Here is a 26115-nt window from a genome sequence, read left to right as displayed (position 1 = left end):
AGGGAAAATGGAACTTAGAGAGTTTTCTATCTGAAATTTTTTCCGTCCTCTGACCCCGCAAAATTTTATGCTATGACCTTAATCCAATAAATACCAAAAATGCTGGCCTATGGTTGATGGGAGAGTTTTCAACACTCACCTTGTCATAATCGGGACCTTGTATTCACAATATTGTAGGGTTTGAGTCAATTCAAATAATTCACTATTTGAATATTTGACCTTCAATTCAATCGTTGATAGATTTCTTTCACTGTTCATTTAATCTGCTTGAAACAAGCCTCCATAGAACATTTTTTCTCATTTAAAGCAAAAGAAAATGATCCCTTCCTTTTCATGAATTTTGCATTCGAATATTCAAATTTGGAAAATAATATTTGAATATTCGATAATCGATCGAATATTCGGTTAATAGGATATTCGGCACAGCCCTAAAATATTGGTAAAGAAAATTGGTAAAAAAAACAAGAATACAAAAGACTTAGGAGCCTAACATTTATCTTGTTAAATACATTGAGGAATTAGGAAGAGAGAATGGAATCTCAGTTATCGGTTGTCTGACCATTTTACTTTGAGCTGGAAAGAAAAGATATTTAATTTTGGGTATATCCATGTTTGTACTTCAAGTTCAAGACAACAAGCATCAGGAAACCATGTCAAAGCAATGTTTGTACTTTGTTCCATAGTGCAATAATACCCAAGGGTGTCATGTAGATCCGGATTAGATCCAATCTCCACACGAGGAAACCAGGCCGAAAGAAATTTGAGTTTAACTAAATAGGCACATTGATTGAAAGTGTCTGAGCATTTGTTTTGCTGTTTAAAAACTCTGCGTAGGGTCACTGATGTCAGTAGTGTAGGCGGAGTTTTGTTTAATTAAGAATTTTGAAACAGAAGGAACCGGTACTGGGAGTGAAAAATGTGATAAATGACTTCATGTTGAGGGCAAAATTGGGGGCTCTGCACAATCGTCCAATCAATTCTATATGAAATCTCTAAGTTTTCTTACTTTAAAAAAAAAAAATCTTCCACATACGTGACTGAGAAAGGAAACGTGATTGGCAGATGGTGGAATTATTGATAAATCATGCAATAAGATTGACTGATCGTGCAAAGGTTAAGCAATCCTACAAACCATCTGATCATTCGTTCCCAATACCTACATGTATGTACATGTGTATTGCACGGGGCATCAGGACAATATTTGTTGGAAGCAATCGGCTGATCTGTAAGATAGTTCAACCTTTGCACAATCGGTCAATCTTACTGCATGATTTGTCAATAATTCCACCATCTGTTAATCACCTTTCCTCTCTCGTTTCACGGTTGTGGAAGATTGCTTAAAAAAAACTAATGTACAATTGGAGAAGATAGACCAATTGCGCAGAGCGATCAGGGTTGGCAATCATGCAGATCGGCCAATCACCTCCAACATACCGGTATACACATACATACAACAAAGGAACACACACTGTAAATATACACAACAACTTTACAATCAATTTGACATCTTCCACATTTACAATATTGACCCTAAAAAGGGATTTGTGGAGATGTACGTAATTAAACCCAACTCCTAGCGCAAAAAAACATTTACTCTTGCCTCAGTTAATGAAAACAACCAGCTGGAGTGTATTGACAACTGGCTGCAGGATAGATTTTGTGAGGACTGAGCAGGCATTTAAATTTTGACAGAAACTGTACTCGCATCAATAAATCCTCAATGAAAACAACGTTTGAAAGCAAGCATGTCAACAGACATCACACGGTAGCAGACGACGAGGTCAATTTTAAAAAGCAGAACATCATGCATCTCAGTAATTAGTACAGTCAATCTTCCCTATCAGTAAACCGTAAGATATCCGTCGAACCTTCAGCCTCCTTAGCCTGCCTCTCGATTAGGGCGGCAAAGCAAGAGACGCCATAGTTCAGGTATCAGAACACAGGTGGTTGGCCTGTAGTAATAAGGCATGAAAGGGAAAGAGTTGCACATACAGACGCCAGTAATTATTCCCCACAGTATAGTCATCAGAAAGCAAAAACATGTCCAGAAAAGTTCAATTTACAAAGGAAAATACCAATTCGTTTACTCAGAAAACACTTCAATTTTTCAGACCAGTCTCACAGAGTTCATGCACAGGGTGTCAGGCGCCATCCGAATAGAACTCTTTCCCTGCATGTTGTAGGCCATATTGGACATCACAATTCCTGAGTGTCACAAATGCCAACAATTCTGGAGTATCAAGAAAAGCAGTTTAATAAAAGCAGTGCCTCTGCTTGATAATTTTACAAGATTTCCGCAAGGAAATCGTTCCAACATGTCCAGGGCTATATTAAAGGGGAAAAAAGGGCATATTTGTAGGGTCAACTGGTAAACTTGTTTCTTGGACATGTTGGACATGTATTAAACTCAAAAATTATGACAGTCCATAGGCATGATTGGGAATTCTTCTCCCAGGAAGAATGAGATATCTATGCCATATGTCGATCTATCATTCCAACATTGCCCAAGCCAACTTACCCGCTGTAGACATTGATCAGGTGTTGATGAGTGCCGATCGAGAGCAGTGCGGTGTCAAAGAACACACGTGCACGGTGCATGCAGCAGTTAGCCTAACTGCACACGAGCTTCCTCATGTCATGTTCATGCGGCAAGTTTTAATATTACATGTATTCCGTTTCTGCACTTGAGAATATCCCGGGCAAGCACCGTACTCCGAGATCATTGCCAAAATGAGGTGTGATAATGGTAGTAAATTTGCCGGGCGAAGAACCACAGGACTCAGTGATTTATAGTCTCCGATTTAAGTGTTTCACTTCCGGGTTTTAATAATAATACCAATACACGCGAGCAGCACACCCAGAACATTAAACATTACAAAACGTGCGAAAACGTGCCCTGAAGATAAAGTAGTTCCAAGTCCCTTCCAAGTCAACTGTCGGGCACGGAAGCGTCTACGGACGCAAGCAACAGAGGGCGCTAGACCACAATAGCGGACCGCGCCAGGCGGAAAGCGAGCGTGTTGTCGGCCCGATGTCACGGTCAGACGCCCCCGTTGCTTGTCGACAGATAAATTTAATTGGTGTTTTTCAAAGAACAGCCGGATAGGGTTTGGCTCAATAGGCACCTGTTTCAATATATTTCATATAGGCAATTTGCCGGTTAAACAAATACAACAAAATAAAACATGACAGGGAAAGAAAGAAACAAACTGAAATATCAGTAAATAAAAATTAAACTATTTTGAGTTAAGTTAAAATCAGACACCATCCCTGACCCAAACAGAAAATTTTTAATTGCTCCCACAAGTGTAAATAAAACATAAAAGAGACTCACATTTCCCAGGGTACCTCTTCCTCAGTTTCTCTTCCCATTTATGACGGCAAGGAAACAGATTCAAGTCCCAAATAGGACAAGTGTACAATATTACACTGTGCCGTACAGTAAAGAAATATGTAATTTCTCATGCATTAGAGCGAGTACAAGCACTACTTCACCCTTCTATTCATTTTGTTATTTAATTCCTTTAATGCATTGATAAACACATGATTAAACAATGGTCACTGTCAATTAGAACAAACATAAGCTAAATACACTGTACCTTACTTTCAATGTATTGCCTTTAAGAAGTTACCAATGTGACATTGTCTTGTAATGGTGTAAATTAACCCCTTCGCTAGGGATGACCGCTACTACCTTTGTGTGAGGATTAGTGCATACCACACATACAGTCTATTCACCATGCAGCTGCTGGTTCAATGGGGCCTGCTGCTGGACAAAGCCCTCCATTCAGGGCATACCACAGCCCAGCAGTGGCAGTCAAATATAATTCCGCCATGAAGGGGTAAAGGCAATATTTACACTACTAACAGTCATTGCAGTATCTACATACATGAACAAGACAGACAAGTACATTATAGTGGTCAACCCTGTTAACATTGACATGTACTCCCTAAGCACTTTGGCTAAGCAGCATTCTGAAATGTTATAAATCGGCAAAATCAGAGGCACATTCAACAAAGTGTAACTTTCTGGGAAGATCAGGCCCTGTGGACAAGTAACTCAGGCTGGGTCGAACCTGCGACTTCCTCAATTTAGCAGAACCTCCTGTTTCTGTGACAGAGATTTGCTATGTTTACTGCAAGTGTGAATACTTCTCTCTTGTAAGCCTGCTGAATGCAACAGCCAAAACGACAACCCTGCTGAATGCAACCCAGCTGAAATGAACACCATGCTGACTGCAACAGAATGCAACGCAGCTGAAATGAACACCATGCTGACTGCAACAGAATGCAACGCAGCTGAAATGAGCACTCTGCTGAATGCAACAGAATGCAACACCTGAGGTCAGGTAGGGTTACTTGAAGACAACGGGGTCCAATCATTTCAGTCTAGAGTGCATAAGCACCTGCTGCAATCGGAGGCCACTCCCTTGCAAGGAGAGCTCTGGTTAGCTGGCATTCATCGGCCGGGCTCTCCAACGTTTTCCCTCATGTTTAGAATGTTCCACAATTTCACTTGTACAATTAGACTTATTCAAGAATATTGTTTTCAGTTTATGCCGCTGTGAATCACTGATTGGGCCATGAGGTAATCACTTACGGTGCTTTACAGTCTATATTGGAGTTGATACAATTTATCGTGCCTCATGAACCATTGTTCACTAAAGCTGTTATACATATATATAAAAAAAAGACAGCCAAAATGACAAGTGCGCCCTGCTAAATGCAACAGAATGCATCTAAACTTACAGGCGGACTTTGTTAGCGCTGTGCAGTGCGCCGGCCATAGCTGAAAGCAACAAACTTTTCACCACTGTTGCAATCCACTGCATTCAGCAAGGCAGGTTTTATATAAAAAAAAATGTACGGAACACTTGAAAAGGTTGCTAACTTAGTTCATGTACTTACTATATCTATGGAATTACAATATCGATGTAGAATATTCTGGAACGTAATGTGTGATGCAAATTACAAGTAACAACGCAAATATAGCAGGATTTCTAGTTGGAGGGGAACAAATATCGAAGTTATGGCATCTTATGATTACACTTTTGAAGTCAGGAATTTTAGTTCATTTTGGTCATCCCAAAATGTATTTCAAACCTTTGTTTACGCTCAATTGCTTCTTCATAACGTCTGTCTCGGTGATGCAAGTTTGAGAATATGCAAAGAAATTCTTGCTGTCCGGGACGAGGATTTGGAGCACATAGCCTGTGATGAGAACACCTGTCTTCCATTTTCAGGGACCGCCTGTTGAATTTCCCCCTGTTGGCCATCATCAGGAAACCGCAACTTGGACGAGTGGGTCTTGTAGGTAGTCCGTAAGTGCTTTGATCTGAGGAAAAAAGTAACAAGATGCATTGTATTTGCATTAAATATTACGCTTCTGTAAAATAACAGTATTATGCAAGACCCATCTCATCCTTTATTTAACAATTACAGTTTCAACAAATCAGGACTGCGCCTGTGCGTTCCCCGTTATAGACAGTTATTTGTACCGGATTCAATTCATTCCTTCAACAGTAAAGTTACTAGATGAACACTTGCTGCATAGTCTCTCGACGGGGGTAAATTAATTCAGTACAGTTTGTTGTGACTTTTATGTGAAAATTAATTGTTGTTCTATTTGTAAAACCCGGTAGTTTTGAATCATACAGTTTATAACATGTTTTTGTGAATTCTGGTGGATATGGTCGATATGAAGTATCTTGTTGTGGGGAAATATTGTTATGTTTTGCATTTAAAATCCAGTGTAAGGCAATAAAGGTATCAAATCAAATCACCCTGGATGATAATGTTGCTTCTTCAAACAAAACATTCGGCCGTTGTGTTTTCTTTTGAGACATACACAGCGACTTCTTGTTTTTTTTCTAACCATAAACATGATTAACTGACCCCCTAGGGACCATTGAAATCCTGCATAACCTTGTTGGGTTCAGCATGGTTAGGGTTAATTTCTTTTTGTACAGCCCGTTAAATGCTGTCAAAATACACCGGTTAAGACTGGCAAAAGGAAACTAAACAACCAATTTGACTGGCAAATTTTTTTTAGTGTTGTTGACAGGATTTGAGCACTATTTATATGCGATGTTTACAACCACTACAGTGTATGTTAATAAACAGGTGCCTGGTTGGTTTGTTTTTTTCCATTTTAGAGGATAAATGAAGTTTTTGTGAATTTAAATGAAAGCTCTGTCTCTCTTCTGCTTATTTATGAGTGTTCAAATATTTGTATCTCAACTCAATGATGCACTGTGACTCGATTTGACCTTGTTGATCAAATGACTCAATTTGATTCAGCTCGCCTACTTAAATTGAGTCGCAAGATTCGGTGCCGATCCAATACTGACCTTTGCTTTCAGGAGACCAAATCCAACGGTCTCCTTGGCGTAGATGCACAGAAGCAGGTTGGCAACCTTGCTGATGGCCACTCTTCCGTCCTAAAGCAAAGCGTGCAAGAAAAACGGATGCAAAAGATGCAGAACTACACAAAACATGCACCATGTTTGACTGCACGCCAATGAGCAAAACGCCCACTGGACATGGGGTGAAACAAACTGAAGCCTTCAATGCCTGCGTTCCTGAAGACGAGGGAAAAAATGTCAGCCTCTTTTATATTTCACCACTGCTACAGTCTTAATCTGGCAGATTGTAGTTTTCAAGTAGAGATCCTGTGACCCGAATGCTACGACACAGTGTCTCCAAAAACCTTCACATTAAATAGACTGTCGAACACAATGCAATATTTTTGTTTTCCGGTATTGTAAATTGAGTCTTTTCAAGACCTATGTTCTCTGCAAAATACCGGTTAGGAGGGAGCAAAGGTCAAGAACATGCATGTGTACTGGACGGAGGGTAAAATGAACATAGGCAAGATTACAAAATACATGTAACATGATCACTTCAGACCATCACTGTTTAACCCTCCTTTGGTTTTACAGCACAAATATGCACGAGTGCCCACAGTCACTCTCTTGCATGTGTTTTCCATATGGAACACAAACATGCACAGGTTCAGTGTGTACACAGTAGATTGCAAGCACAAAATGACCCAGGGTCTTTTGTGCAGTCCTCTTCACTGCATTTGGTTTACCGCACAATGATGCACATGAAACAGTGAAGCACAGTTGTTGGGCAGCACAAAAGTGCAATCTGATATTCCTGTGAGGGACTGTTGGTGCAGTGCACAACACAACACAGCTGTGCTTCTTGGTGGTGTTTACCAAGTGACCCAAAGAGTGACCTCAGCATAGGAGGGTTAATAAAGGGAATAAATATGTTTGCTCAGGAGAATGGATGTGACTAATGCCGGAGTTGCAGGCCAGGGCATTATCAGCATGCGGTCTCCTGAGCACATATTTATTCTCATTCACAAATATCTTTTGTTCAGGGAGTCAAAAGAAGTCATCATATGATGGATTTCCAATGATTTGGTTCTAAAATTTTACTTTCATTTTTTCGAACACCCCCGTCCATTTGAACACTGAAATATACAGGACGGTAAAACCATTTTTTTTCCCTGAATATATTTTGAACGGTGCAAATTCCAGGCATTAACAATTTACCAAGCAATCCATCAAGACCAGGTCCAAGTCGTCTTCGTGAAAGGCTATTCTGCCGTTCTTTTCATAGGCCGCCCAGATGTTACTGGCTATCGCCGCGGTCACCCTCGCGTCCTTATCACCATAACCTGAATAGGCAAGAAGGGATCCTTCCCTGTTCAGCAGTCTACATCAAGAGAAAAGGCGTCACAAAGAAGGTTCATTATTATTCGGGAAACCACGAGAGAGTATCCTCTACCCTGTACAATTTTGAACCAATTTCAACAGTGAAATTGAGTTTCATCTCTGCCAATTACAGGAGAAAAGGTTAGTTTATGACTGACACTCAGGCATGGGCGGAGATCCCGGGGGGAGGATATCATCGCCCACTTTTTGACCTTGGGGATCATTTCCCTACTTTTCAAGTCACTGATGATATTCGCACCTGTAGCCTCCCCCAATTGAAGTGGGACCTTTAGCCCAGTGCAGTGTCACGCTCTGCACAAGGGTGACCTTTCAGAAATCATCCCCCCACATGTGAAAAGATATCTCCACCCATGCACTAACGCACATTATAATGTCAAACACTCATAACAAGACCACTATTAACACCTTGTCATGTTTGTACCAAGGACAAATAAAAGTTCCTAGTCTTTGTTTTTCTTGCCTGAGCTATGTATACGTTGGGTGCAATCGGCCGATCTGAATGATCAAACGATTGCTCTCTGTACGACAGGTTGATTCTGCTTTAACCCCAACCCTCCTCAATCCTTCACCTGTTGGAGGACTGAGGAGTGTTAGGGTTCAAATCTCAACTTTCACTTCCCGTTTGAAAAACAATCTTTCACAACCATGAATTATAAATTGAAGGAGAATTGGCTGATGGTGGAATTATCAACAAATCATGCAGTGACTTTGACCTATCAAATAAGGATCAAGTAACTGCACGTATCGACCGACCGTGTCCAAGATTAGCGGAGTACCCTGATGTGGCACACTTCAACGTTTAACTTTCTGAATGCAGAGTTGCTAAACCTCTTTGCCTAAAAACTTCAATTTTATTCAGTTAACTGGTAATTTTTTTTTACCATCATGATACATACAGTTGAGTCTTTGTGAATAACTTCAATGTCATAAAATTTAGTCCAAAATTCAAAAAGTGTGACATCCAGAAATTTGGGGCAAATTCTGGGAATGGATATGGTAGAAGAATAACACATATGTTCAGCTTCCCTAACATTACCAATGATATCCTCTTAATCTTGTACAACTATTGGAAAATGCCATATTAAGATTTACGAAAACTTCACAAGTCGATAAATTTGGTAAACACTTTACACTCACCCAACAAGTTCGTAAGAAAATCATTTTCTTATTTTCAGGCGAATTTTAAAAGTGTGCAAGTCAGAAAAAAAAATCAGACCGAAGAATTTGGTTAGAACTTTGCATTGCGTACTTTAACTCAAGATCAGGTTCGGAGAGGAGATATTGGGAGCTTGACAAAATGTCATTCATTGTGAAAACTGAGGTAAAATATTATTCCTGAGCCGGAAACTCGAAATGAGCCACGTTTGGCCCTACGTCTCCTCGCCTCCACTCCAACATGTCCAAGTAGTAGGCCTACAGATACAGCACTTCATGCATACAAGAATCATAGAGCAATTTTATCCAGCACTAACTTACAAAGAACTTTGGATGCCTCCCGTATTCGCCTGGCTTAATACCTCTGTCAGTGCCTTTGGCTTCAACATCTTTGTCAGATTTAGGCAGAACCAGTATCAAGCAAACATCATATCACGGCAGGTTCGGGGAAACACTTGAAAGATTTCTGTCACAATTCAATTTCAATGTCGATATCTGGCAAGTTTTCTCCAGCGGGTCTACTGTCTCATAGCTAGCTGTGTCTGCACAGTGCAGTACGTCCGTACGCGCGCGCACGCACAGGGGATATGTTGCCTAGACTGGCTTCCTGGCCTACAGAGCTTATCGTGTCACAGGCGCTGTGGTAAAATTAACGTGGATAGGTGTATGTTGGGTACTTTTTTTTAATTTTCCATCAAATATTACAATTGTTGAGGATTTTTTCTGATGATCTGTTTTTTTCTCCATCAAAAATCTTACTTTAATTTGAGTGAAATCTTTTTTTCGTATCCGCCTTATGTTCTGTCACTTGATTTGAAAAATGAAGAGTAGGCCTATTATTTTGTATGAAAAATACGTTATTTGTCTTTCTTTTTTTCAGATCAGCTGGAAATTTATTACGTTTATGGAAATGCAAAATTTGAAAATCGGCTAATCACTGCTGCAGAAAAAAAGGATCGGTCGGTGCAGGTTCGCGAGATGTCCTTTGTTTTTATCAATTTCAAGTGGGGATCAGACAAAGTGTTAGACGAGATCGTGAATTGACAAAATGGCCAAAGGTCTCATGATGCACCACGTGACAGTGTTGAGCACAGCCATGTGATTGAAATGTACCGCATTATACATCATATACATGGCATACGAAGGTAGGAGGTAGGAAAACATCAAATCACGCCAGTTGTTGACAGACACATACCCCATATCGATAACAATACATAAGAATTAAAACAACCCTGGTCTTTGGAATTTGATACTCCGAGAGGATTTTGTATCAGAACAGGCCTATCAAGAGTCAACTGCACATGCCATGGAGAGCATTACTTACCTCCAAGGCTTTAATGCATGGAGAGTCTCTTTAAAAAGATCAGGTCACGTTGACGAGCGCGTTAAGGGGATCAGTACGATCTTCCTCTTCTTAGTATTGCAAACAAACTCGTCAAACGGGATATACTGTTGTAGGTGTGTCATGGCCAGTGTATAGTAACAGTGGGCTCCCCTGATAAAAGTAGTCAGATCCATAATGATTAATTTTGTCTGCAGCCTGTCAGCTGTAGTTACTTGTCGTATGTCTATTGGCAGTAGGTTCCACTCAACTATGGTTCTAGCAAAAATGAGTATTTGTAACAGTCTTTTTTGATGGTGGGGTGAACCAAGGAATTAGTTGCAGTTGATTTCCGGGTGTGAATTTTATCGGCGGCTAGTGTGACTTGATACAGTTGATACTTGCCAGTGTTGATGGCTATCGTATGATGCATGGACTTAAACAGGAGTGTGAGTCCGGATATGGCTCGGCAGCTTTCTAGTGATTTCCAACCCAGTTCAGTTATCTTGGAGGAGATACTACTGAGTCTTTACAGACGAATCTAGCTGATCTACATTGTAACTTGTACTGCTTCCAACTGGTTTTTGTGATCTTGCTTGTATGGGTCCCGCACTGAAGCACAATATTCTAGTTTGGGTTGCACTAAGGTTTTGTAAGCTGTTTCTTTGACCTTCGGGAACAACTGTACAGGTTTCTGCGCCGAAGACCAAGGACCTTGTTTGCTTTGGTTGCTGTTATGTTTACGTGGTCTGTCCAGTTTAATTTGCTGTTTAGTTCAACGCCAAGGTACTTGTGATTTGTAACAGAATCCCCATTCATATTGTAAAGGTTTGGAAGGGTTTCTGTTTATGAGTAATATGCATGACACGACATTTGTTTATATTAAATTTCATCTGCCATTTAGATATCCAGTTGCATAGGGTGTTAACATCACTTTGAAGAACCATCACGGGGTCGCTACTACTGAGTACGTCACTGTCACAAAAGGGCGTAAACCCTGGCTAATCTAGGTAGGGCCTATGTTTGGCACTGGCTGTGACAGTTTTCTCCAAAGTGACTCAAGCTCTTTCTTAAAAGTATATGCAAATCTAGCTGGCATTCAGTATTAGCCTAGGCCTACAGATGTACTTCCTGAAGCTGAGGGGGAGACTCGCTGGGAGGAGAGATTTTATTGTACAAGTACAGGCATTTTTCGTGTTAGATGCTGGTTTGATGATCTTCAGAGTGTAATAAGCTCTTGTATTTGTGCTCGTAGTGGCAGCTATAAGGAGCTGAAAAAAAATTTGTGCATGATCTTAAATCCTGAGTCCTCTCTTGCTTGTCTTTATTTTTTAAGAGAGGGAGACTAGAGAAGTATATAGATCCTGAGTACTTCCAAAACTGTCAGGCTTGTACATGTACCTTAGGTCCAGGGATGGAGACATTCAGAACTGCTGGTAAGGTAGGCAGTGGTGTAGCTAGGATTTTCCTTGGGGGGGCCCATGGGGGGCACCACCATCTTACAGGGGGCACCAGCCTTCAGTGGTGTAGTAGTTGGGGGGCAAGCTTTTGTTAGCCTTTTTCAATATCCATTCAACCGTTTTTTTTAGTGGAGTGGGCACCTGGGCCCCCCCACTACAAAAAAATGGATTACATGGCTACACTTTATAAAACAGCACTAATTTGATGCATTTTTTTATTTTGAAGGTAAAGAATATGAAGCTTTGTGAAATGCAGTCACTGAGAGCTGTTGGCTGTCATCGAGCCATCTTTGGTATTGCCTTCATCAGTTACCTGCTATCAGGGGTTACCCTGACATCTGGTATGCAATGCTCTGGTATTGCTTCATCTTTCCGCTTTGATTGCCACCCTGAAGAGGACGCAAGTCAACAGGAATGCCAGCGACGCGGATGCTGTTGGCTGGCATCCAAAAACTTGGACGAGGGCGTTCCCTACTGTTTCTATCCATCAGATTTCCCGACCTACCAGATGGGCTCACCGCAGCAAACAGCATTTGGTTACACTGTGATGTTAAAACGTACCACCAAAAGTTACTATCCAAATGATGTGATGCAGCTTCAAATGGATCTTTACTTTGAGACTAGCTACAGATTACACTTCAAGGTAATACATGACGTCCAGTAGATTAATTATATCCGTCCATAAATGCATGGAAACAGCTTAAAATTTGGTTCAGCTCTTTCCTTTTTTTCTGAAATGTTTCCTGTTATGATGATGCATTTACCCTGCCAAGGTGAAGATGTCTGGTGCATCTTGATACGCTGAGTAATCAACAGCAGCCAAACAAACTGGCCATGTTGAGACAAGGGAGCTAGTCCCATTGAACAAATGCCACTGTTGGATCTTGTGGTGACTTGCAACCACAGACTCCCAGGCTGTTTGGCTTTTGGGAGAGTGGACCTTTTGGATCTTGTTACACTGGGCAGCAAGCCACTTTGACAAATGAGGCAGACTGATGTGTCTGTCAGGGTTTCTAGCCAAAGTACCCCAAGGGTTAGGGTTAATGCAGAGAATGCATGCATTGTATCTACGTTACCTTTGTGTGTATCAAATTTCTTCAATTTCAGATATACGACCCCAAGTCTAAACGTTATCAGGTTCCCGTCCCTACGCCAAAAGTCAGCAAGCGAGTGCCATCAACAGACTACAAAGTGCAATTCTCACGGTCTCCAATGGGCTTAATTGTCACCCGTCGAGTGGATGGTACCGTAATGTGAGTTGTGATAAAGGATTTTATCTGATTGTGCCACCAGCATGGCAATAATTGATGTTTGACAGAAAAGAGGTTTTAATTTTAGAAATCTCAACGGAATCATTCTACTGCGCTCTGAGCATGGAAGTCAAGTGCTAAATGGAATTGAAAGCATGTCCTATGTGTGTTACCATGGCAACACCATTGGCCCTTGGGTTTGTGTCCACAAAGTGACAAGTCCATGAGTTACGTAATCTTTTATGAAGGCGTGCCCAGCAAACACAATGAAATTGTGCATTTTCAATTCAGGATGGCCCTATTGTAATCTCAACAGGGCAACTGTTCTTGGTTTGACTGCATCACCAACTGTCGCGGCAAGAATAGACACTGTAATGCCCGTTGGAGCCTGTAGAATTTTACAGCGCACAATGGATAGACTTACCTTGCTACCTGAACATAAAAACAACTTCCTTCCAAAAGTGGTAGCCTTTACACCCTGAAAAAGAAACAATTGCCATTCAGCTCATCTGTTGTTTCAGTTTATTTGATTTTTGTAGTTATGCTTTGTGATACAATATTTTATTTTCTATCTTTTTATTTGCAATTTTACAGATTCAACAGTACCCTGAGTCCCTTGATTTTTGCAGACCAGTTCCTTCAAATATCAACCAGCCTGGTCACACCATACATCTATGGTCTTGGAGAACACAGAGGTCGTTTCAGGGTTGCTTCAGATTGGGAGACCTATCCAATGTGGTCAAGAGATCAACCCCCTCATGTACATTTTGCATTGACCTCAAAATTTACACTGCATTCAAGTATAAGACCAAGGAAGCAATAAACTTTTTTATCGTTTCTGTGTGAAATAATAACCATTTCTGTCAAGTAGTTAAACACTGACAAAATTTTGAAATATTTCAAGTTACTAAGTTTTGTAAATGTTAATGTATTACAAAATTTTAGATGCATTTTTACAGTCAGTGTACTGAGAATATGCTCTTGTTTATTCCAGCCAACATCTTGATATATCAACAATTACCTCAATTTTTTTATGTTTAAAACGTTACTTTTTTCCTCCAAAATGCGACCCAGTTTAAACTGTCCATTTCAAGCCAGTTTATAAATTGAATGATGTGCCCAAACATCCTTATTGGGTTTTCCTCAATGCAGGTTGGTGATAATTTGTATGGAGTGCATCCGTTCCACTTGGGTCTTGAGGGCAGTTCAGGCAACTCCCACGGTGTCTTCCTTCTCAACAGTAATGCCATGGGTAAGAAATGTCTTCCCTGACCTCAATGAGCCACTCAAATGCACCCAATCTGTGCACACCGGTGTATTCACTTTCAGTGTGTAGTACACGTAACTTGTCTTAATGTGCACTAATAACAAACTTCTAGGTTGGGCATGTTGGTGCTACACATAGGCAACAGGGGTCAGTCCAATCTCTCTCTGACACTTCTGAAATGATACTTGTGTATGGAGCATATCGTTGCTAGCTTGCGGAACAAGGCTCTCATTATTGGAGTACATGGTAAGTACGGAGCAAATAACATGTGACATACATGTACTCTCAGCCAATCAAGCATTGAACCTGTAAGTGAGGTGTCATAATCCTTCATTTTGATGTCTTTCCTATTTTTGATTGTCCAATCAGAGGTCGTGCTACAGCCTGCTCCAGCGCTCACCTACCGGACCATCGGTGGGATTCTGGACTTCTATATCTTCATGGGTCCCAGATCGGACCAAGTTGTCCAGCAGTACACCGAGGTCATAGGTCATCCATTTATGCCTCCTTACTGGGGTCTTGGATTTCATCTGTGTCGCTGGGGTTATGGATCATCAAACAGGACCTTGGAGATTGTCAAACGGATGAGAGCTGCTTCAATTCCACAGGTATTTCAATTTAAAAAGGGTTTTCAGGACGTAGGTATGAAATGGCCTTGCTGGTCCTTTATACAGTTTATGAGTTTTCTTGAGTACTGTCAATGATTATAAATGGGTTTGTGAAAGTTCATGACTATACTTCTATTGTAATTGCATGAGTGATAAATTCATGGACTTTGAGAAATGCAAAAGCTTTTTGCTTGACCCAGTAAACAAAAAATGTTTCCAAATGGATTTGGTTTACCTTGTATACAAAATTTGAGGATGTTGTCATATTTCAGTGTTGATGTGTAAATTTTTGTAATCAGCAGCACTCATGAAAATATTACTTCCAATTTCCAAACCTCTTTGGTTTAGCTTGAATTCACTTTTTTCCTCCAAATTTGGCTGTTTTATTGAATTTCTGAACAAGACAGAGGCACAAATAACCACTGAAAATAGTTGATTGATTTAACGATGATGAGCTTGAACTTTAATCTCGTCTTGACCAAGTACAGTACGCCAACTGTCTGATGACATAAAAATATAAAAACTAGACTGCAGAATTGTCTATTCAATGGTTTCTAAGCTGGTAAGTCACTACAGATACTCCGGAAGAGTAGTTGGACATTTTTGTATTTAGGCAACTGAATGTTTTGGGCTTTATCTTTAAAAATGCAAAGAAAAGGTTTTGTTTCTGCCTGATTGACTAAGATAGAGCAGGCACAAGCAACAAGAAGTACATTATCATCGTAATGTATCATTTATGTTTGTAACTCGCTTGCTTTTTCTGTGCACACGTCTGTTGGATAGGACACTCAGTGGAACGACATCGATTACCTAGATGGACGAAAAGACTTCACGATCAACAGCGGACCATATTCAGGACTGCCTGAAATGGTCAAGTATCTTCATTCCATTGGCATGCATTATATTCCAATCATAGTAAGTTGAATGGTAACACTAACTATTGTCATTTTTGTACTGTTGTGCTGTGTTAAGAGACCTTTCTGACTACCAGAATAAGAGGCCTATACTAAGATGGTAGCTCACTTGACCACAAGTGTGTAGCCAACGCAATTGTGGCATCTCCAGATATGTAAACCCTAATGCAAATAAAATAAAAAAAATAAAAATAAAGTTGAATCGCCAGCTTTGTACGTGTGCTGCTGGAATACTGAACTGGCACCTTGTACCCATGATGACCATTGTCATCATGACTTTCAATCTGACATTTAAACGTTTCCCTCTAGAGTAAGCCTTTACGTTACAAAAAAGAACAAAATTGTTGCAACCTTTTTGCCTCAGTCATACACATTAATCATTTTACCCCTTTAGGTTTTCAATGCCATTTCAATTGAGTCTTTACAATGTTTTTTCTTCTGCGTTCATTCATGAATTGTTTACTGTCTGGTTTTCAGGACCCAGCTATCTGCAGTACTCAACCTGCTGGGACATATCCACCGTATGACACTGGTATCACACAAGATGTGTTCATTAAAGACAGCAATGGAAAACCAATTGTTGGAAAGGTGAGAGAGCAAGACAGCATGGATGTGTACATGTGGTGTTCCTCTTATGTTGTCCTTAGACTGACGTGCAATTCTCTTGCGTAGTGATGGAACTGTTGGCACCAAAGTGAAATAGTAATGCTAAGGTCGCAGAACTGAAACTTTTGACAAAGTGGCAACTTTATACAGGTCAATGGCAGTTGATTCCACCTTGTCTGGAAAATGTTAGGAAAGTTGACTTTTGTTGAGCCCTTTTTTCTAAATATCACTGCTGCTAGGCTCAGGATGCGAACAAATCACTAATTTGTTGCCAACAGTTGAACTCTGGCAAATCTTGGTCCTGAAATGTCACTCGCCAACATTTCCGTGTGATTTTTGGGTCAACCTGATGAGGGCAGATTAATCGTAGTGACGTTCAACCAGGTACTTGTTGTTCACTCTTCTAATATAAATATCAATCCATTGTGCTCAGTTCTGACCACCAAAGAACCACTTTTGGTTGAAAGACCCATTCTTTGGGAACAAATTCCATAGTCATGCACTGAATGCAAGTAGAGTCCCTTTTTGTCTGCTATAGAAAGACTAAACAAGTGTACAGGTTTTGCTTTTTCATGTATGTAGAAGTTTGCTAGTCAAAGGACCAAGTACAGTAATGCATTTTGTAATTAGGGGTTGCAAATTATCATAAGGTGTTGCTTAAATGCAAGTAACTTTGCTAAAAGTGACATTTTTGGGGAAAGATCTGAAGATTAAGACCGAGGCTTGTAGATCGAACTATAATTTGTTATTTCACATTTCTTATGCTTCTATTGAAGGTGTGGCCAGGTTCAACTGTATTCCCAGACTTCTTCAACAACAAGACAAAGAGCTGGTGGCTTGATCAAATCAGGGATTTCCACGGCAAAGTGCCCATTGATGGACTGTGGATAGTAAGTTGTCGACTTGCTGCTGTGTTGTTTTAGTAAAATAATATTGTGAATTTAATGACCAGGTATATATGTCACAATGCTGCCTAACTCTTTAATTGTAACTCAAAAGTCTTAATCTGTAACCAGATTTCTTTCATTCGAAAGCCACTTGGCAAACCGACCTGTCCTGCTGAAAGTTATGGGGGGGTGGAAAAAGTTGGCCTGACTATCTGCCCCAAGCAGGATCAAGAGAGGGTGCAATTTTCTTAGCAGCGGAAGTTCCTTCACTGGTTCACAAATGACTATAAAATGCGCATGTTACGGTCACATGGCTACCAAGAAAATGAACACTCCCCACGAAGATGGCTCTTATCAACTGGTGACGGGTTGCTTCTGCTCAAGACGGATAATCCTTGAGGAGATATAGTTGTCATCAACTGATTATTTCACAAACAAATTTTTCACTCGGAAGTTTGTGCCCAGATGAGGCAAGATGGATGGATTAGCCCAAAATGTTACAAGATCTACAGCATCCCCCTAAGACTCATTTGTTTTGTATAATGTTAAACTTTCATCGCGCATATCCAACCATTTATGGGTCCTGAATTTCATTTTGGGTCCATCATGCAGAGGATTTGGGTAAATTCAAGAATAACGTCTTCATTTAATCAAATCTGTTGCTGGTTGATTGTTTAGGATATGAACGAGCCTTCTAACTTTGTGGATGGTTCTGTTGATGGTTGCTCTACGGATCCGTACAACAACCCACCCTACACTCCAGCTAGTATGTATATTTTTGTATAAACCTAAATGCCTCTTTGAATTTATCACTCATGTCACAATCTCTAAAACAATTGTTCAGTGGTTTTAGGTATTTTTTAAGATGTGGTTGTTTTAGGTTGTGGCTGTGTTTATCAATCCAGTTGCCTCTGACTGACACAGCTTATCACTGGCTTTATTATTCTTTCAACTTGATTCAAACTACTTTAATAACTGTTTTAAGGCAGGGAGTTGCTTACCAAAATACTTAGCCACCATCTTATGGTAAATATTTGAATATTCACATGTACCAGTTCAATTCATGACAAATTCCAATAAGTCCCTTTAGGTCCACCACAAGTCATGCACCCTCAGTTCACAAGCTGTTCAAATGAACTGCGACAAAAGCATGATTTGGGTCATGGTTCACCCTGTTATTTATGACTGGTCTGGCGAAGGGACTTATAACTGGACTTGTGAAGGGACTTGTAACAGAACTTGTGAAGGGACTTATGACTGGACTTGTGACTGGACTTGTAAAGGGACTTGTGACTGGACTTGTAAAGGGACTTGTGACGCGTCTTGTGAAGGGACTTGTAACTGGTCTTGTGAAAGGACTTGTGATTGGTCTTTTGAAAGGACTTGTTATGGACTCGACTACAACACTGAAACAAACATGTGAATGGATTTACCTGGCAAACAACCCACAATGGCCCATGTAATCATCATTTGACTGTGCCACCCATGGTTGCATTCGTACACGGGGGCAGTCCTGACTTGAGGATAGTCATGTGTGCTGTGTCAAACAAGTTGAGATGGTGGGGACAAGGTTAAACCCGAGTAACTACTGGTAGCCAGCCGAACATACCTTATATGTGAAACACTGGATCCACTCCAGAAAGACCAGCCAGCCACTCTATTGGATGGGCGTATTTAAAAATCATTTTGCCGTTTTGTTGTGTGTTTTTTTTTTTAGCACTACTTGGGGGCAAGCTAGATTCAAGGACCCTGTGTGCTTCCTCCACCCAGGCTATCGGCAAGCACTATGACCTCCATAGTCTTTATGGATATTCAGAATCCATTGCCACAAACGAGTAAGAGTAATCCTAGTTAAAAGTTGAGAACACAGTCCTGATGAAGCAAATTGCATGCTACTTATTTTGCAGCAAGGAATGAAATCCATTCTGTCTTGTGTTTCACCAGGATTTTTGCTCAGGAGTGGGCAAAGCCCTTTTTGTGGTGGTGGGGGGGAGGCACTCATTGGCAATGAACTGATGAATCACTAACAGTAGAAGTGGGTAGATTTTGAGTTTTTACTCATATTTGTTTCATAGTTTCATCCCCGTTCATCTCTTTCTGTATTTCTCTCTGTCTTCCTTTCTGTATTTTTCAATTTTTTAACGGAGTACGCCCCCCATGCCCTTGTATTCATGCCTAAATTTGACTCTCCATTTGATCTCTCAAGGGCTCTGGTGGAAGTACGCAATAAGAGAAGTTTTGTCATCTCAAGATCAACTTACCCAGGGAGCGGCAAATACACCGGTCACTGGCTTGGAGATAACTATAGTCTATGGCCAGACATGGCTTATTCTATAGCAGGTCAGCATTGTCATGCACAGTTTGGGATCACTTACAGAATATTCTGATTTGTCTATTTATTTTATAAGGTGGCCTTATGTGTTATATCTATTTTAGGCCGCTGTTGTCCGCAAGCAGTTTTCAGGAGGGTTTATATATTTCACAGTTTGTGATAGTGGTCTTTTATTGAGATCAGTGATGTCCAGACATTTTGTAGAAAGCAAAATTGAGATAAGCACTAATTGGAGTGAGTGTGTGGTTCAGAGAGATTCACAGATTACGGCAGAAACTTTAAATGGCTTTTACACAAACACAATTTGAATCGAGCAATGAGTTATTCAAGATCCTCATGGTACATGTACTGAATTTAAGTTTCTGAAGGGAACAGTACTAAAGATTACTCATAAACAAAGCACGTGATGACCAGGCAATCTTGCAAATATAAATGTATCATTTGTGGTTTAAATGGTTCTTCCAACAGGCATTTTATCCTTCAATTTGTTTGGCATACCTCTGGTTGGCGCCGATATATGTGGCTTCAACCTTGATACAACGGAAGAACTTTGTCAGCGATGGATGCAGCTAGGGGCTTTCTATCCATTCTCCCGTAATCACAACACACTCGGAGCTAAAGTAAGACAGGGCCATTATAAATTCACATTTTAGAACAGTTTTACATTAATTTATATTAGGTTATTCAAAAATAATCTGAAATAAAGTTATCTCCAGTTGTTCTTGGCTTCTAATACCACACCCTTTTAAGAAGTTACAAGTAATTCATTCTCATATCAAAACAAGTAGCTCGTTGTCCATATAGAGAATTTCGTAGAGCTGCTTAAGCATAAAATTTGGTTAAAGTGTGAAAAACCTTGCTTGATAAATCAGATTACCAGCCAAAACTTCTTGTGATGTATATCGTTTTGGAATGGTATCTAGCTGTCTTTTGGTTAGCATGACAATTACATAGAGTTTGAGCTGGTAACCTTTGTTTTTTAGCAAGTTTTTTTCGTGCTTAAGCAGTTTTTTCTCCTGTGAAATTGGCTCCTGGTTTTAAACAGCTAAGCCATTGTTTTATGGGTGGATTAATGTTTTAACCCTCCCAGGTGATAAGGATTTTTAATGGATAATCCTTAAAAATGATTAAATTTTGTTGCTCTGAATTTGACTCCAAACATTTTCTTCACAGGATCAGGATCCAACTTCGTTCAGTCAAGATATGCAGACTTCAACCAGGAATGCTCTTCAGCTACGCTACAGCCTCCTGCCATACATCTATACCCTGTTCCACCTTGCACATACCCAGGGCTCCACTGTGGCCAGACCTTTGTTCTTTGAGTAAGTATGAAGTGTGTTTGAAATGGGCTGTACACATTGACTCATTGCTCACTTAATGCCGACTTGGGAAAGTTTAGCTCATTTCATGTAAAAAGTTCCAGTCAATTATTGTAGTTGTCTACCTGCATGAAGTCCTTTAAGAAGGTTTCTTATGCTTGACACCTGATTTTCCTTCAGTTCGATGTTTAACAGGACCCCTTAAGACCATCACAAGACCACACATACCTGTTTTACGTACAAAGTGTGGACATTCCTTTATTTTCCTGTGGTTAAGGAAACTGGTCATGCAACTCGTGGTCTTAAAAACTGGTCTTGTTACTGGTCATGCAACTCATGGTCTTAAAAACTGGTCTTGTGACTTGTCTTGTTACTGGTCATGCAACTCATGGTCTTAAAAACTGGTCTTGTCACTTGTCTTGTTACTGGTCATGCAACTCATGGTCTTAAAAACTGGTCTTGTGACTTGTCTTGTTACTGGTCATGCAACTCATGGTCTTAAAAACTGGTCTTGTGACTTGTCTTGTTACTGGTCATGCAACTCGTGGTCTTAAAAACTGGTCTTGTCACTTGTCTTATGACTAGTTCACAACTTGTCTTGTGACTGGTATTGTGACTGATCTTTCAATTCTTGTGACTCATAATCCTGTGACAGGTTTTACAACTTTTCTTGTGACTGGTCCTGACTAAACACTGAGATTAAAGGCATTTTAACGATCAATGTGAATGCAATTTGTATGTCCAAGATTCCCAGGAGATCCTCAGTTGTATGATGTGGACAAACAATTCATGTTGGGTTCAGCCGTAGTCGTCACTCCAGTTCTGGAAAAAGGAGCAACAAATGTTACTGGGATTTTTCCGAAAGGAATCTGGTTGCGTGCTTCCCATGTAAGTAATTATTTCTGTCTCATGTATGTAGAGACAATATGGATGCAAAACAAACATCTAGACTTTGCAACATTAAAAATTCTGATCTTTTGAAACACTTTTTATATCTGAACATAAATAAGTACAGGGAACCTTTCGTCAAAGGGCACCATCTTCTTAGAAATTACTTAAGAGATGGGAACTGGTAGATTTTTACGTACGCTTTTAAAAAAGACATTTTATTTTTATCAGGTCAGTTATCTGATCACTTTTGTTGTGCTTTAACCCCTTAATGGTGGGATTCTTTTGACCTTGACTGCTGGGCTGTGGTATGCCCTGAATGGAAGGCTTTGTCCAGCAGCAGGCCCCATTGAACCAGCAGCTGCATGGTAGATAGACTGTATGTAATCCTCACACAATGGTGCGGTAGTAGCCATCATCCGTAGCTAAGGGTTAATAATTTGGCTCATGACTGCCCGCAAGTATGTCCACAGAGGGCAACAGACTGTCATGTATAGAGTTTGTTTCAGCTTATTCTCATGCACACCATTTATGGTTAATTTACACCCACATGCATGTATTTCTTACAGTGAAAAAAATACAATACTTTAATAATCACTTAAATTTTTTGTACAGCCAATTACTCGTTTATTTTAAGTGTGACATTTGTATTGAAGTAAAAATGTAATTTTTAGATAACTTCTTACAAAGATCAGTTGTTTAATTTTAAACCGACTTGGCATTTTTGTAGAAGACCACGACATCTTTTTCAGCTTCTGTTTGTATCCAGAAGCTCAAACCCATTGAAGATGTTCTTCATGTCCGAAAGCCTCAAACTTCTGGGTTTTTATTTGCCGATGACTGAAGTGCATGCCTTATGATAATTGTCGCTTTCTTTGTAGGGGACTCATTTCCAAGTGGACAGTACCCAGCCAGTCACTTTACCGGCGCCCCTCAACGAGATCAATGTTCATGTGCGAGAAGGTCGCATCGTCCCTTTGCAGTTACCCTCGGGGGGCAATCCCACCACCACGACCCAGTATCGCCAGCTTGCCTTCACTCTGCTGATCACTCGTAGTGACAGGAGCCCTGGTACCGGTCAACTCTTCTGGGATGACGGAGACTCTCTTGGTAGGTTTGTCAGACCTCTAACATGCTGTTTGTACTCAACTATGTACACTTTATGTGCACATACAGTGTCAGATTTTGGAGAAGCTGTTTGTACTCAACTATGTACACTTTATGTGCACATACAGTGTCAGATTTGGGAGAACCATGTATGATCATGACTGCCTAGGAAAACCTCTTGTGTTGTCGTCCCTTTTTGCATCATCTAAAACATACATGTATTTAGCTCACATGTTCTGGGTGTCTCCACCATATAAAGTTTGCTTTCCTAGTGACTTACCCACTGAATTTCCAATTATAGTGCAGTCTTTTCTCTCTCCACGGTATTTCCGTTTGTAAATTTAACTGGAAAAGGAGTAAATATACATTGAAATGAACTGAACTTAGGTGGAAATGATGTTTATCCACTTGCTGCTGGGTGCTCTCAAAAATGCCGTGCACACATAATGAAGATTTTCAAGATTTTCAGTTTTCAAAATTCTTCAAAAATTCATCATTTCATTTATGGACGTTTACACCCACACGAACGGCTGTTTGGTGGCTACTCCAAGCTGACAGGCAACCTTCATTGACTCCTGGGTATTTCAGCCAGGCCTGCCACCCTGTAAAGGGAACCCAGAAGTGAGGTGTTGCGTAATTTCCTTTGTCCCCAGTTAATGCGAGTGGCGTCTTTTCAAACGCGGCTGAATCATTAGCATGCAGCAGTGCTGTGTCGCTCATCATTGGGGCCCTGGAGCACTTTTGTCCGCGGTGCTAATCCGCGGGTGCTCTATGGATTACCTTGGAAAAATGCAAACCTAAAAAATGATAGCAATTCCCAACAGCAGGTCCTTTGTTCCGAGTATTATCTTTTGTTACACGGACCAGCTCTTTTGTCCGATTTTGGGTTGCCCAGCCCGGCGCATAAACCCATGGTGCTCAAAACGGGGTTCCCCGGCAGCAAGTGGTTAAAACGCACTTGAAATTGTCACTGTAACAATCAGCGTGGGTATTCATATCGTGTATTGTGGTCCTTCTCTTGTTTGAAAGTGAGAATAAAGTTACTTGTTGACCGAGTGTCATTGTCATAATTGTCATCCTTGGCAGACACATACGAGAGTGGCAACTATCTCTTTGTGGAGTTTGCATCGAATGCAACAACGATGAATTCCACCGTGGTGCATGATGGGTATTCAGGATCACAGCCCGTCACTGTAGAGACAATCATCCTTGGGACGGTTCCTCGCCCGGTCAGTCAAGTGACAATCAACGGCACTGCTGTTCCGTTTGACTATGAGAAACAACTAATGGTAAGAATGTATACGTCGCAATTAGGACAATGAACATCAAAAGTGCGTGTCACATTGAATTAAAACTTCACAGCTGTACTGATAATGAGTGCCTCTACGTGCATGCTAAGTGTCAAACCAATTGGACATGTGACAGTAGACTTCGGGGGGGGGGAGGAATCTGCCGCCTCTTTGAGATGGTGCAAAATCCTGCTCTTTGGGGGTTAAATAACGTACAGGTACCGCTGTCCGTCAAACTGAAGCCAAATGCATTTGATTGCTTTGCTTTTTTGTTACTGGAGCATTCTTGACATTTTCCGTTAACGTTTTGGAGTGGTGTCAGGGTTATTGGGGGAGTCTGCTTTTGTGTTTGGAGTTAGGTTAACGATGAGATGATGTACAGTCTGCAGAATTCAAATAAAAGAATGTTTTTAACTTACAATGTCAAACGGCATCTTGGATTATTCAGAAATGAAATCAGTTTTTACCCTCCTTTTTCAGAATGTCTACATCTGTAACTTGAAAGTGCCCATGCAATTCAACTTCTATGTCAAGTGGGAATACCAAACACAGGAGTAATGGAAGTCTGGAACAAACGCGACAATGGATTGGTTACTTTCAATTTACCTTGGTGATTTATGTTCGAGTTCTAATTATGGAGCAGACGAAAAATTCTTGAAGGGCAGATGCAACGAATTCTTCTAAGTTACACATTTTATGCCGCTTTCAAATCCTCTCAAGTGTATGGAGATAATTTGACATTACTTTTTCTACTTTACGGCAGTAAGACATCCAATTTTATGCAATCAATTTGTCTTGAGTTACACCAGTTTTGCACAGCTTTCAAATCCTCTCAAGTGCATGGAGATAATTTGACATTGATTGTTTTTTTAAATTCTGTTGAAAATGCCCTTCTTTGAACTTTTATACTTTATTTTAAAGACAAATGAAGGCATTCATGGCAGCTGAGTTGTCTTTCTGGGAAGGGTGTAGTTTGGTTGAGGGATTTTCTGCTATTGTGAAACCATAATTGCTTATTGGAAACATTTGTGAGAAAGAATAGCTGATTGGCTTTCTGCTGTGTACTTACACAACAAGTCTGTTTAACTTTTCCAAAAAAGAGAAAAATATCAACAATTCCAGGACCTTTTTGGTTCTGAAATAGCTGTGACATTGAGGTTTCTGACCCGACCACCACACTTTCGCTCACGAATGGGTAAATTCACATTAGAAAAAAAAAGTACAGAGGTGCCCTCAAAATTTCCACAACAGATATTGAAAGCAACGGTGCATTTCCAAGGACTATGTTTTTTTTATAAATTACATGACACAGGCCTTGTAAAAAGGGTGAAGATTTTGGAGAACTGATGAAGGAGACAAATTGTAAATTGTATAACAAAACGCTGAAATGTCACAGTGGGTAGCAAACTGAAATGATTACTGTGCGGTATTTACTCATCGTCACTGAATATTTAACTGCAAACATTATGTACCGTTAAGTATTGTATGTGGATGTAAGATGGAAAAGTCCTTGTATGCAAATTTAGTTGAATTATTAAATTCTATTGTAAGTTTTGAGGAGCCATTAAAGATTTCCAATGCAGTGATTCTTTCAAATAAGAAACCCCAGACTCATGGCGAAGACGGTGAAGCCTCCAATCCCCTAAACCCCCCGCCGACATTCGTGCACAAGAAGTCCGACCCCAAGCCTCCTCCCAAGAAAGCCCAGCCTGCCGAACCTCCGACCGCAGCCCCGACGGACCCTCCTGTTCCCAAGCCACGCAGCTCAACGCGGCCGGTTGCAAGATCCACCGCTAGTTGGGCTGCTGCTTCCGAGTCCACAGCGGGAGACACCTCCGGCGCTGCAGCGACTCCACCGAGGAAGCCACCGAACAACACATCTGGGGGAAGCCCGATGGACACCCACATCTATATCTGGGGTAATCCACCTGCTCCTACGAGGCTTTTCTCGGATGTCGTCTCCT

The 26115-nt window shown here is 40.6% G+C and overlaps 3 protein-coding genes across 11 annotated transcripts in view; 1 reads left to right on the top strand and 2 right to left on the bottom strand.

The window, feature by feature from the left end:
• Nucleotides 1–2721, bottom strand: part of LOC110986155 (caspase recruitment domain-containing protein 11-like) — a 28722-nt gene extending 26001 nt beyond the window's left edge. For all 3 annotated transcript variants that reach the window (XM_087138977.1, XM_087138978.1, XM_022247805.2), the window contains exon 1: nt 2519–2721. In XM_087138977.1, coding sequence (XP_086995103.1) covers nt 2519–2531 — 13 coding nt within the window. In that variant the 5' untranslated portion in view covers nt 2532–2721. The remainder of the gene's footprint in view (nt 1–2518) is intronic.
• Nucleotides 2722–3103: 382 nt separating this feature from the next.
• Nucleotides 3104–9468, bottom strand: LOC147798497 (ragulator complex protein LAMTOR2-like). Its single transcript, XM_087138979.1, has 4 exons — nt 9225–9468; nt 7566–7728; nt 6351–6440; nt 3104–5335 (listed from the first exon to the last, which is right to left on the bottom strand). Exons 1-4 carry the CDS (start codon nt 9290–9292, stop codon nt 5279–5281), a joined length of 378 nt encoding a protein of 125 aa, XP_086995105.1. The 5' UTR covers nt 9293–9468; the 3' UTR covers nt 3104–5278.
• A 491-nt stretch (nt 9469–9959) lies between these two features.
• On the top strand, nt 9960–25720 carry LOC110986154 (lysosomal alpha-glucosidase-like). 7 transcript variants are annotated; one of them, XM_087138969.1, is made up of 19 exons: nt 9962–10048; nt 11129–11234; nt 11911–12327; nt 12792–12937; nt 13529–13694; nt 14087–14186; nt 14571–14809; nt 15593–15724; nt 16201–16311; nt 17106–17219; nt 17895–17982; nt 18934–19051; nt 19423–19556; nt 20017–20168; nt 20722–20870; nt 21614–21755; nt 22637–22865; nt 23949–24151; nt 24632–25720. In XM_087138969.1, exons 3-19 carry the CDS (start codon nt 11920–11922, stop codon nt 24707–24709), a joined length of 2709 nt encoding a protein of 902 aa, XP_086995095.1. In that variant the 5' UTR covers nt 9962–10048; nt 11129–11234; nt 11911–11919; the 3' UTR covers nt 24710–25720. The 7 variants fall into 7 exon arrangements, with proteins under 7 accessions (XP_086995100.1, XP_086995095.1, XP_086995101.1 ...); XM_087138970.1 differs by lacking the exon at nt 9962–10048 and adding an exon at nt 10263–10361; XM_087138972.1 differs by lacking the exon at nt 9962–10048 and adding an exon at nt 10438–10673.
• The last annotated feature ends 395 nt before the right edge of the window (nt 25721–26115 follow it).

This window comes from Acanthaster planci, linkage group LG07 (assembly GCF_054643075.1).
Source record: "Acanthaster planci isolate LZ-2023a linkage group LG07, COTS_SCS, whole genome shotgun sequence".
Classification (NCBI taxonomy): Eukaryota; Metazoa; Echinodermata; class Asteroidea; order Valvatida; family Acanthasteridae; genus Acanthaster; species Acanthaster planci.
Note: the sequence above shows the minus strand (reverse complement) of the source record. Positions and strands in the feature narration are given on the sequence as shown.

Coding starts and splice junctions, on each gene's coding strand:
- LOC110986154 (XM_087138974.1), top strand. CDS start 11,920: ATGAAGCTTTGTGAAATGCAGTCACTGAGAGCTGTTGGCTGTCATCGA. Junction 12,328..12,791: donor GCTACAGATTACACTTCAAG/GTAATACATGAC, acceptor CTTCAATTTCAG/ATATACGACCCCAAGTCTAA. Junction 19,557..20,016: donor CATGGCTTATTCTATAGCAG/GTCAGCATTGTC, acceptor TTCTTCCAACAG/GCATTTTATCCTTCAATTTG.
- LOC147798497 (XM_087138979.1), bottom strand. CDS start 9,292: ATGTTGAAGCCAAAGGCACTGACAGAGGTATTAAGCCAGGCGAATACG. Junction 7,729..9,224: donor GGAGGCATCCAAAGTTCTTT/GTAAGTTAGTGC, acceptor CTCTTGATGTAG/ACTGCTGAACAGGGAAGGAT. Junction 6,441..7,565: donor TGGTCTTGATGGATTGCTTG/GTAAATTGTTAA, acceptor GCTTTGCTTTAG/GACGGAAGAGTGGCCATCAG.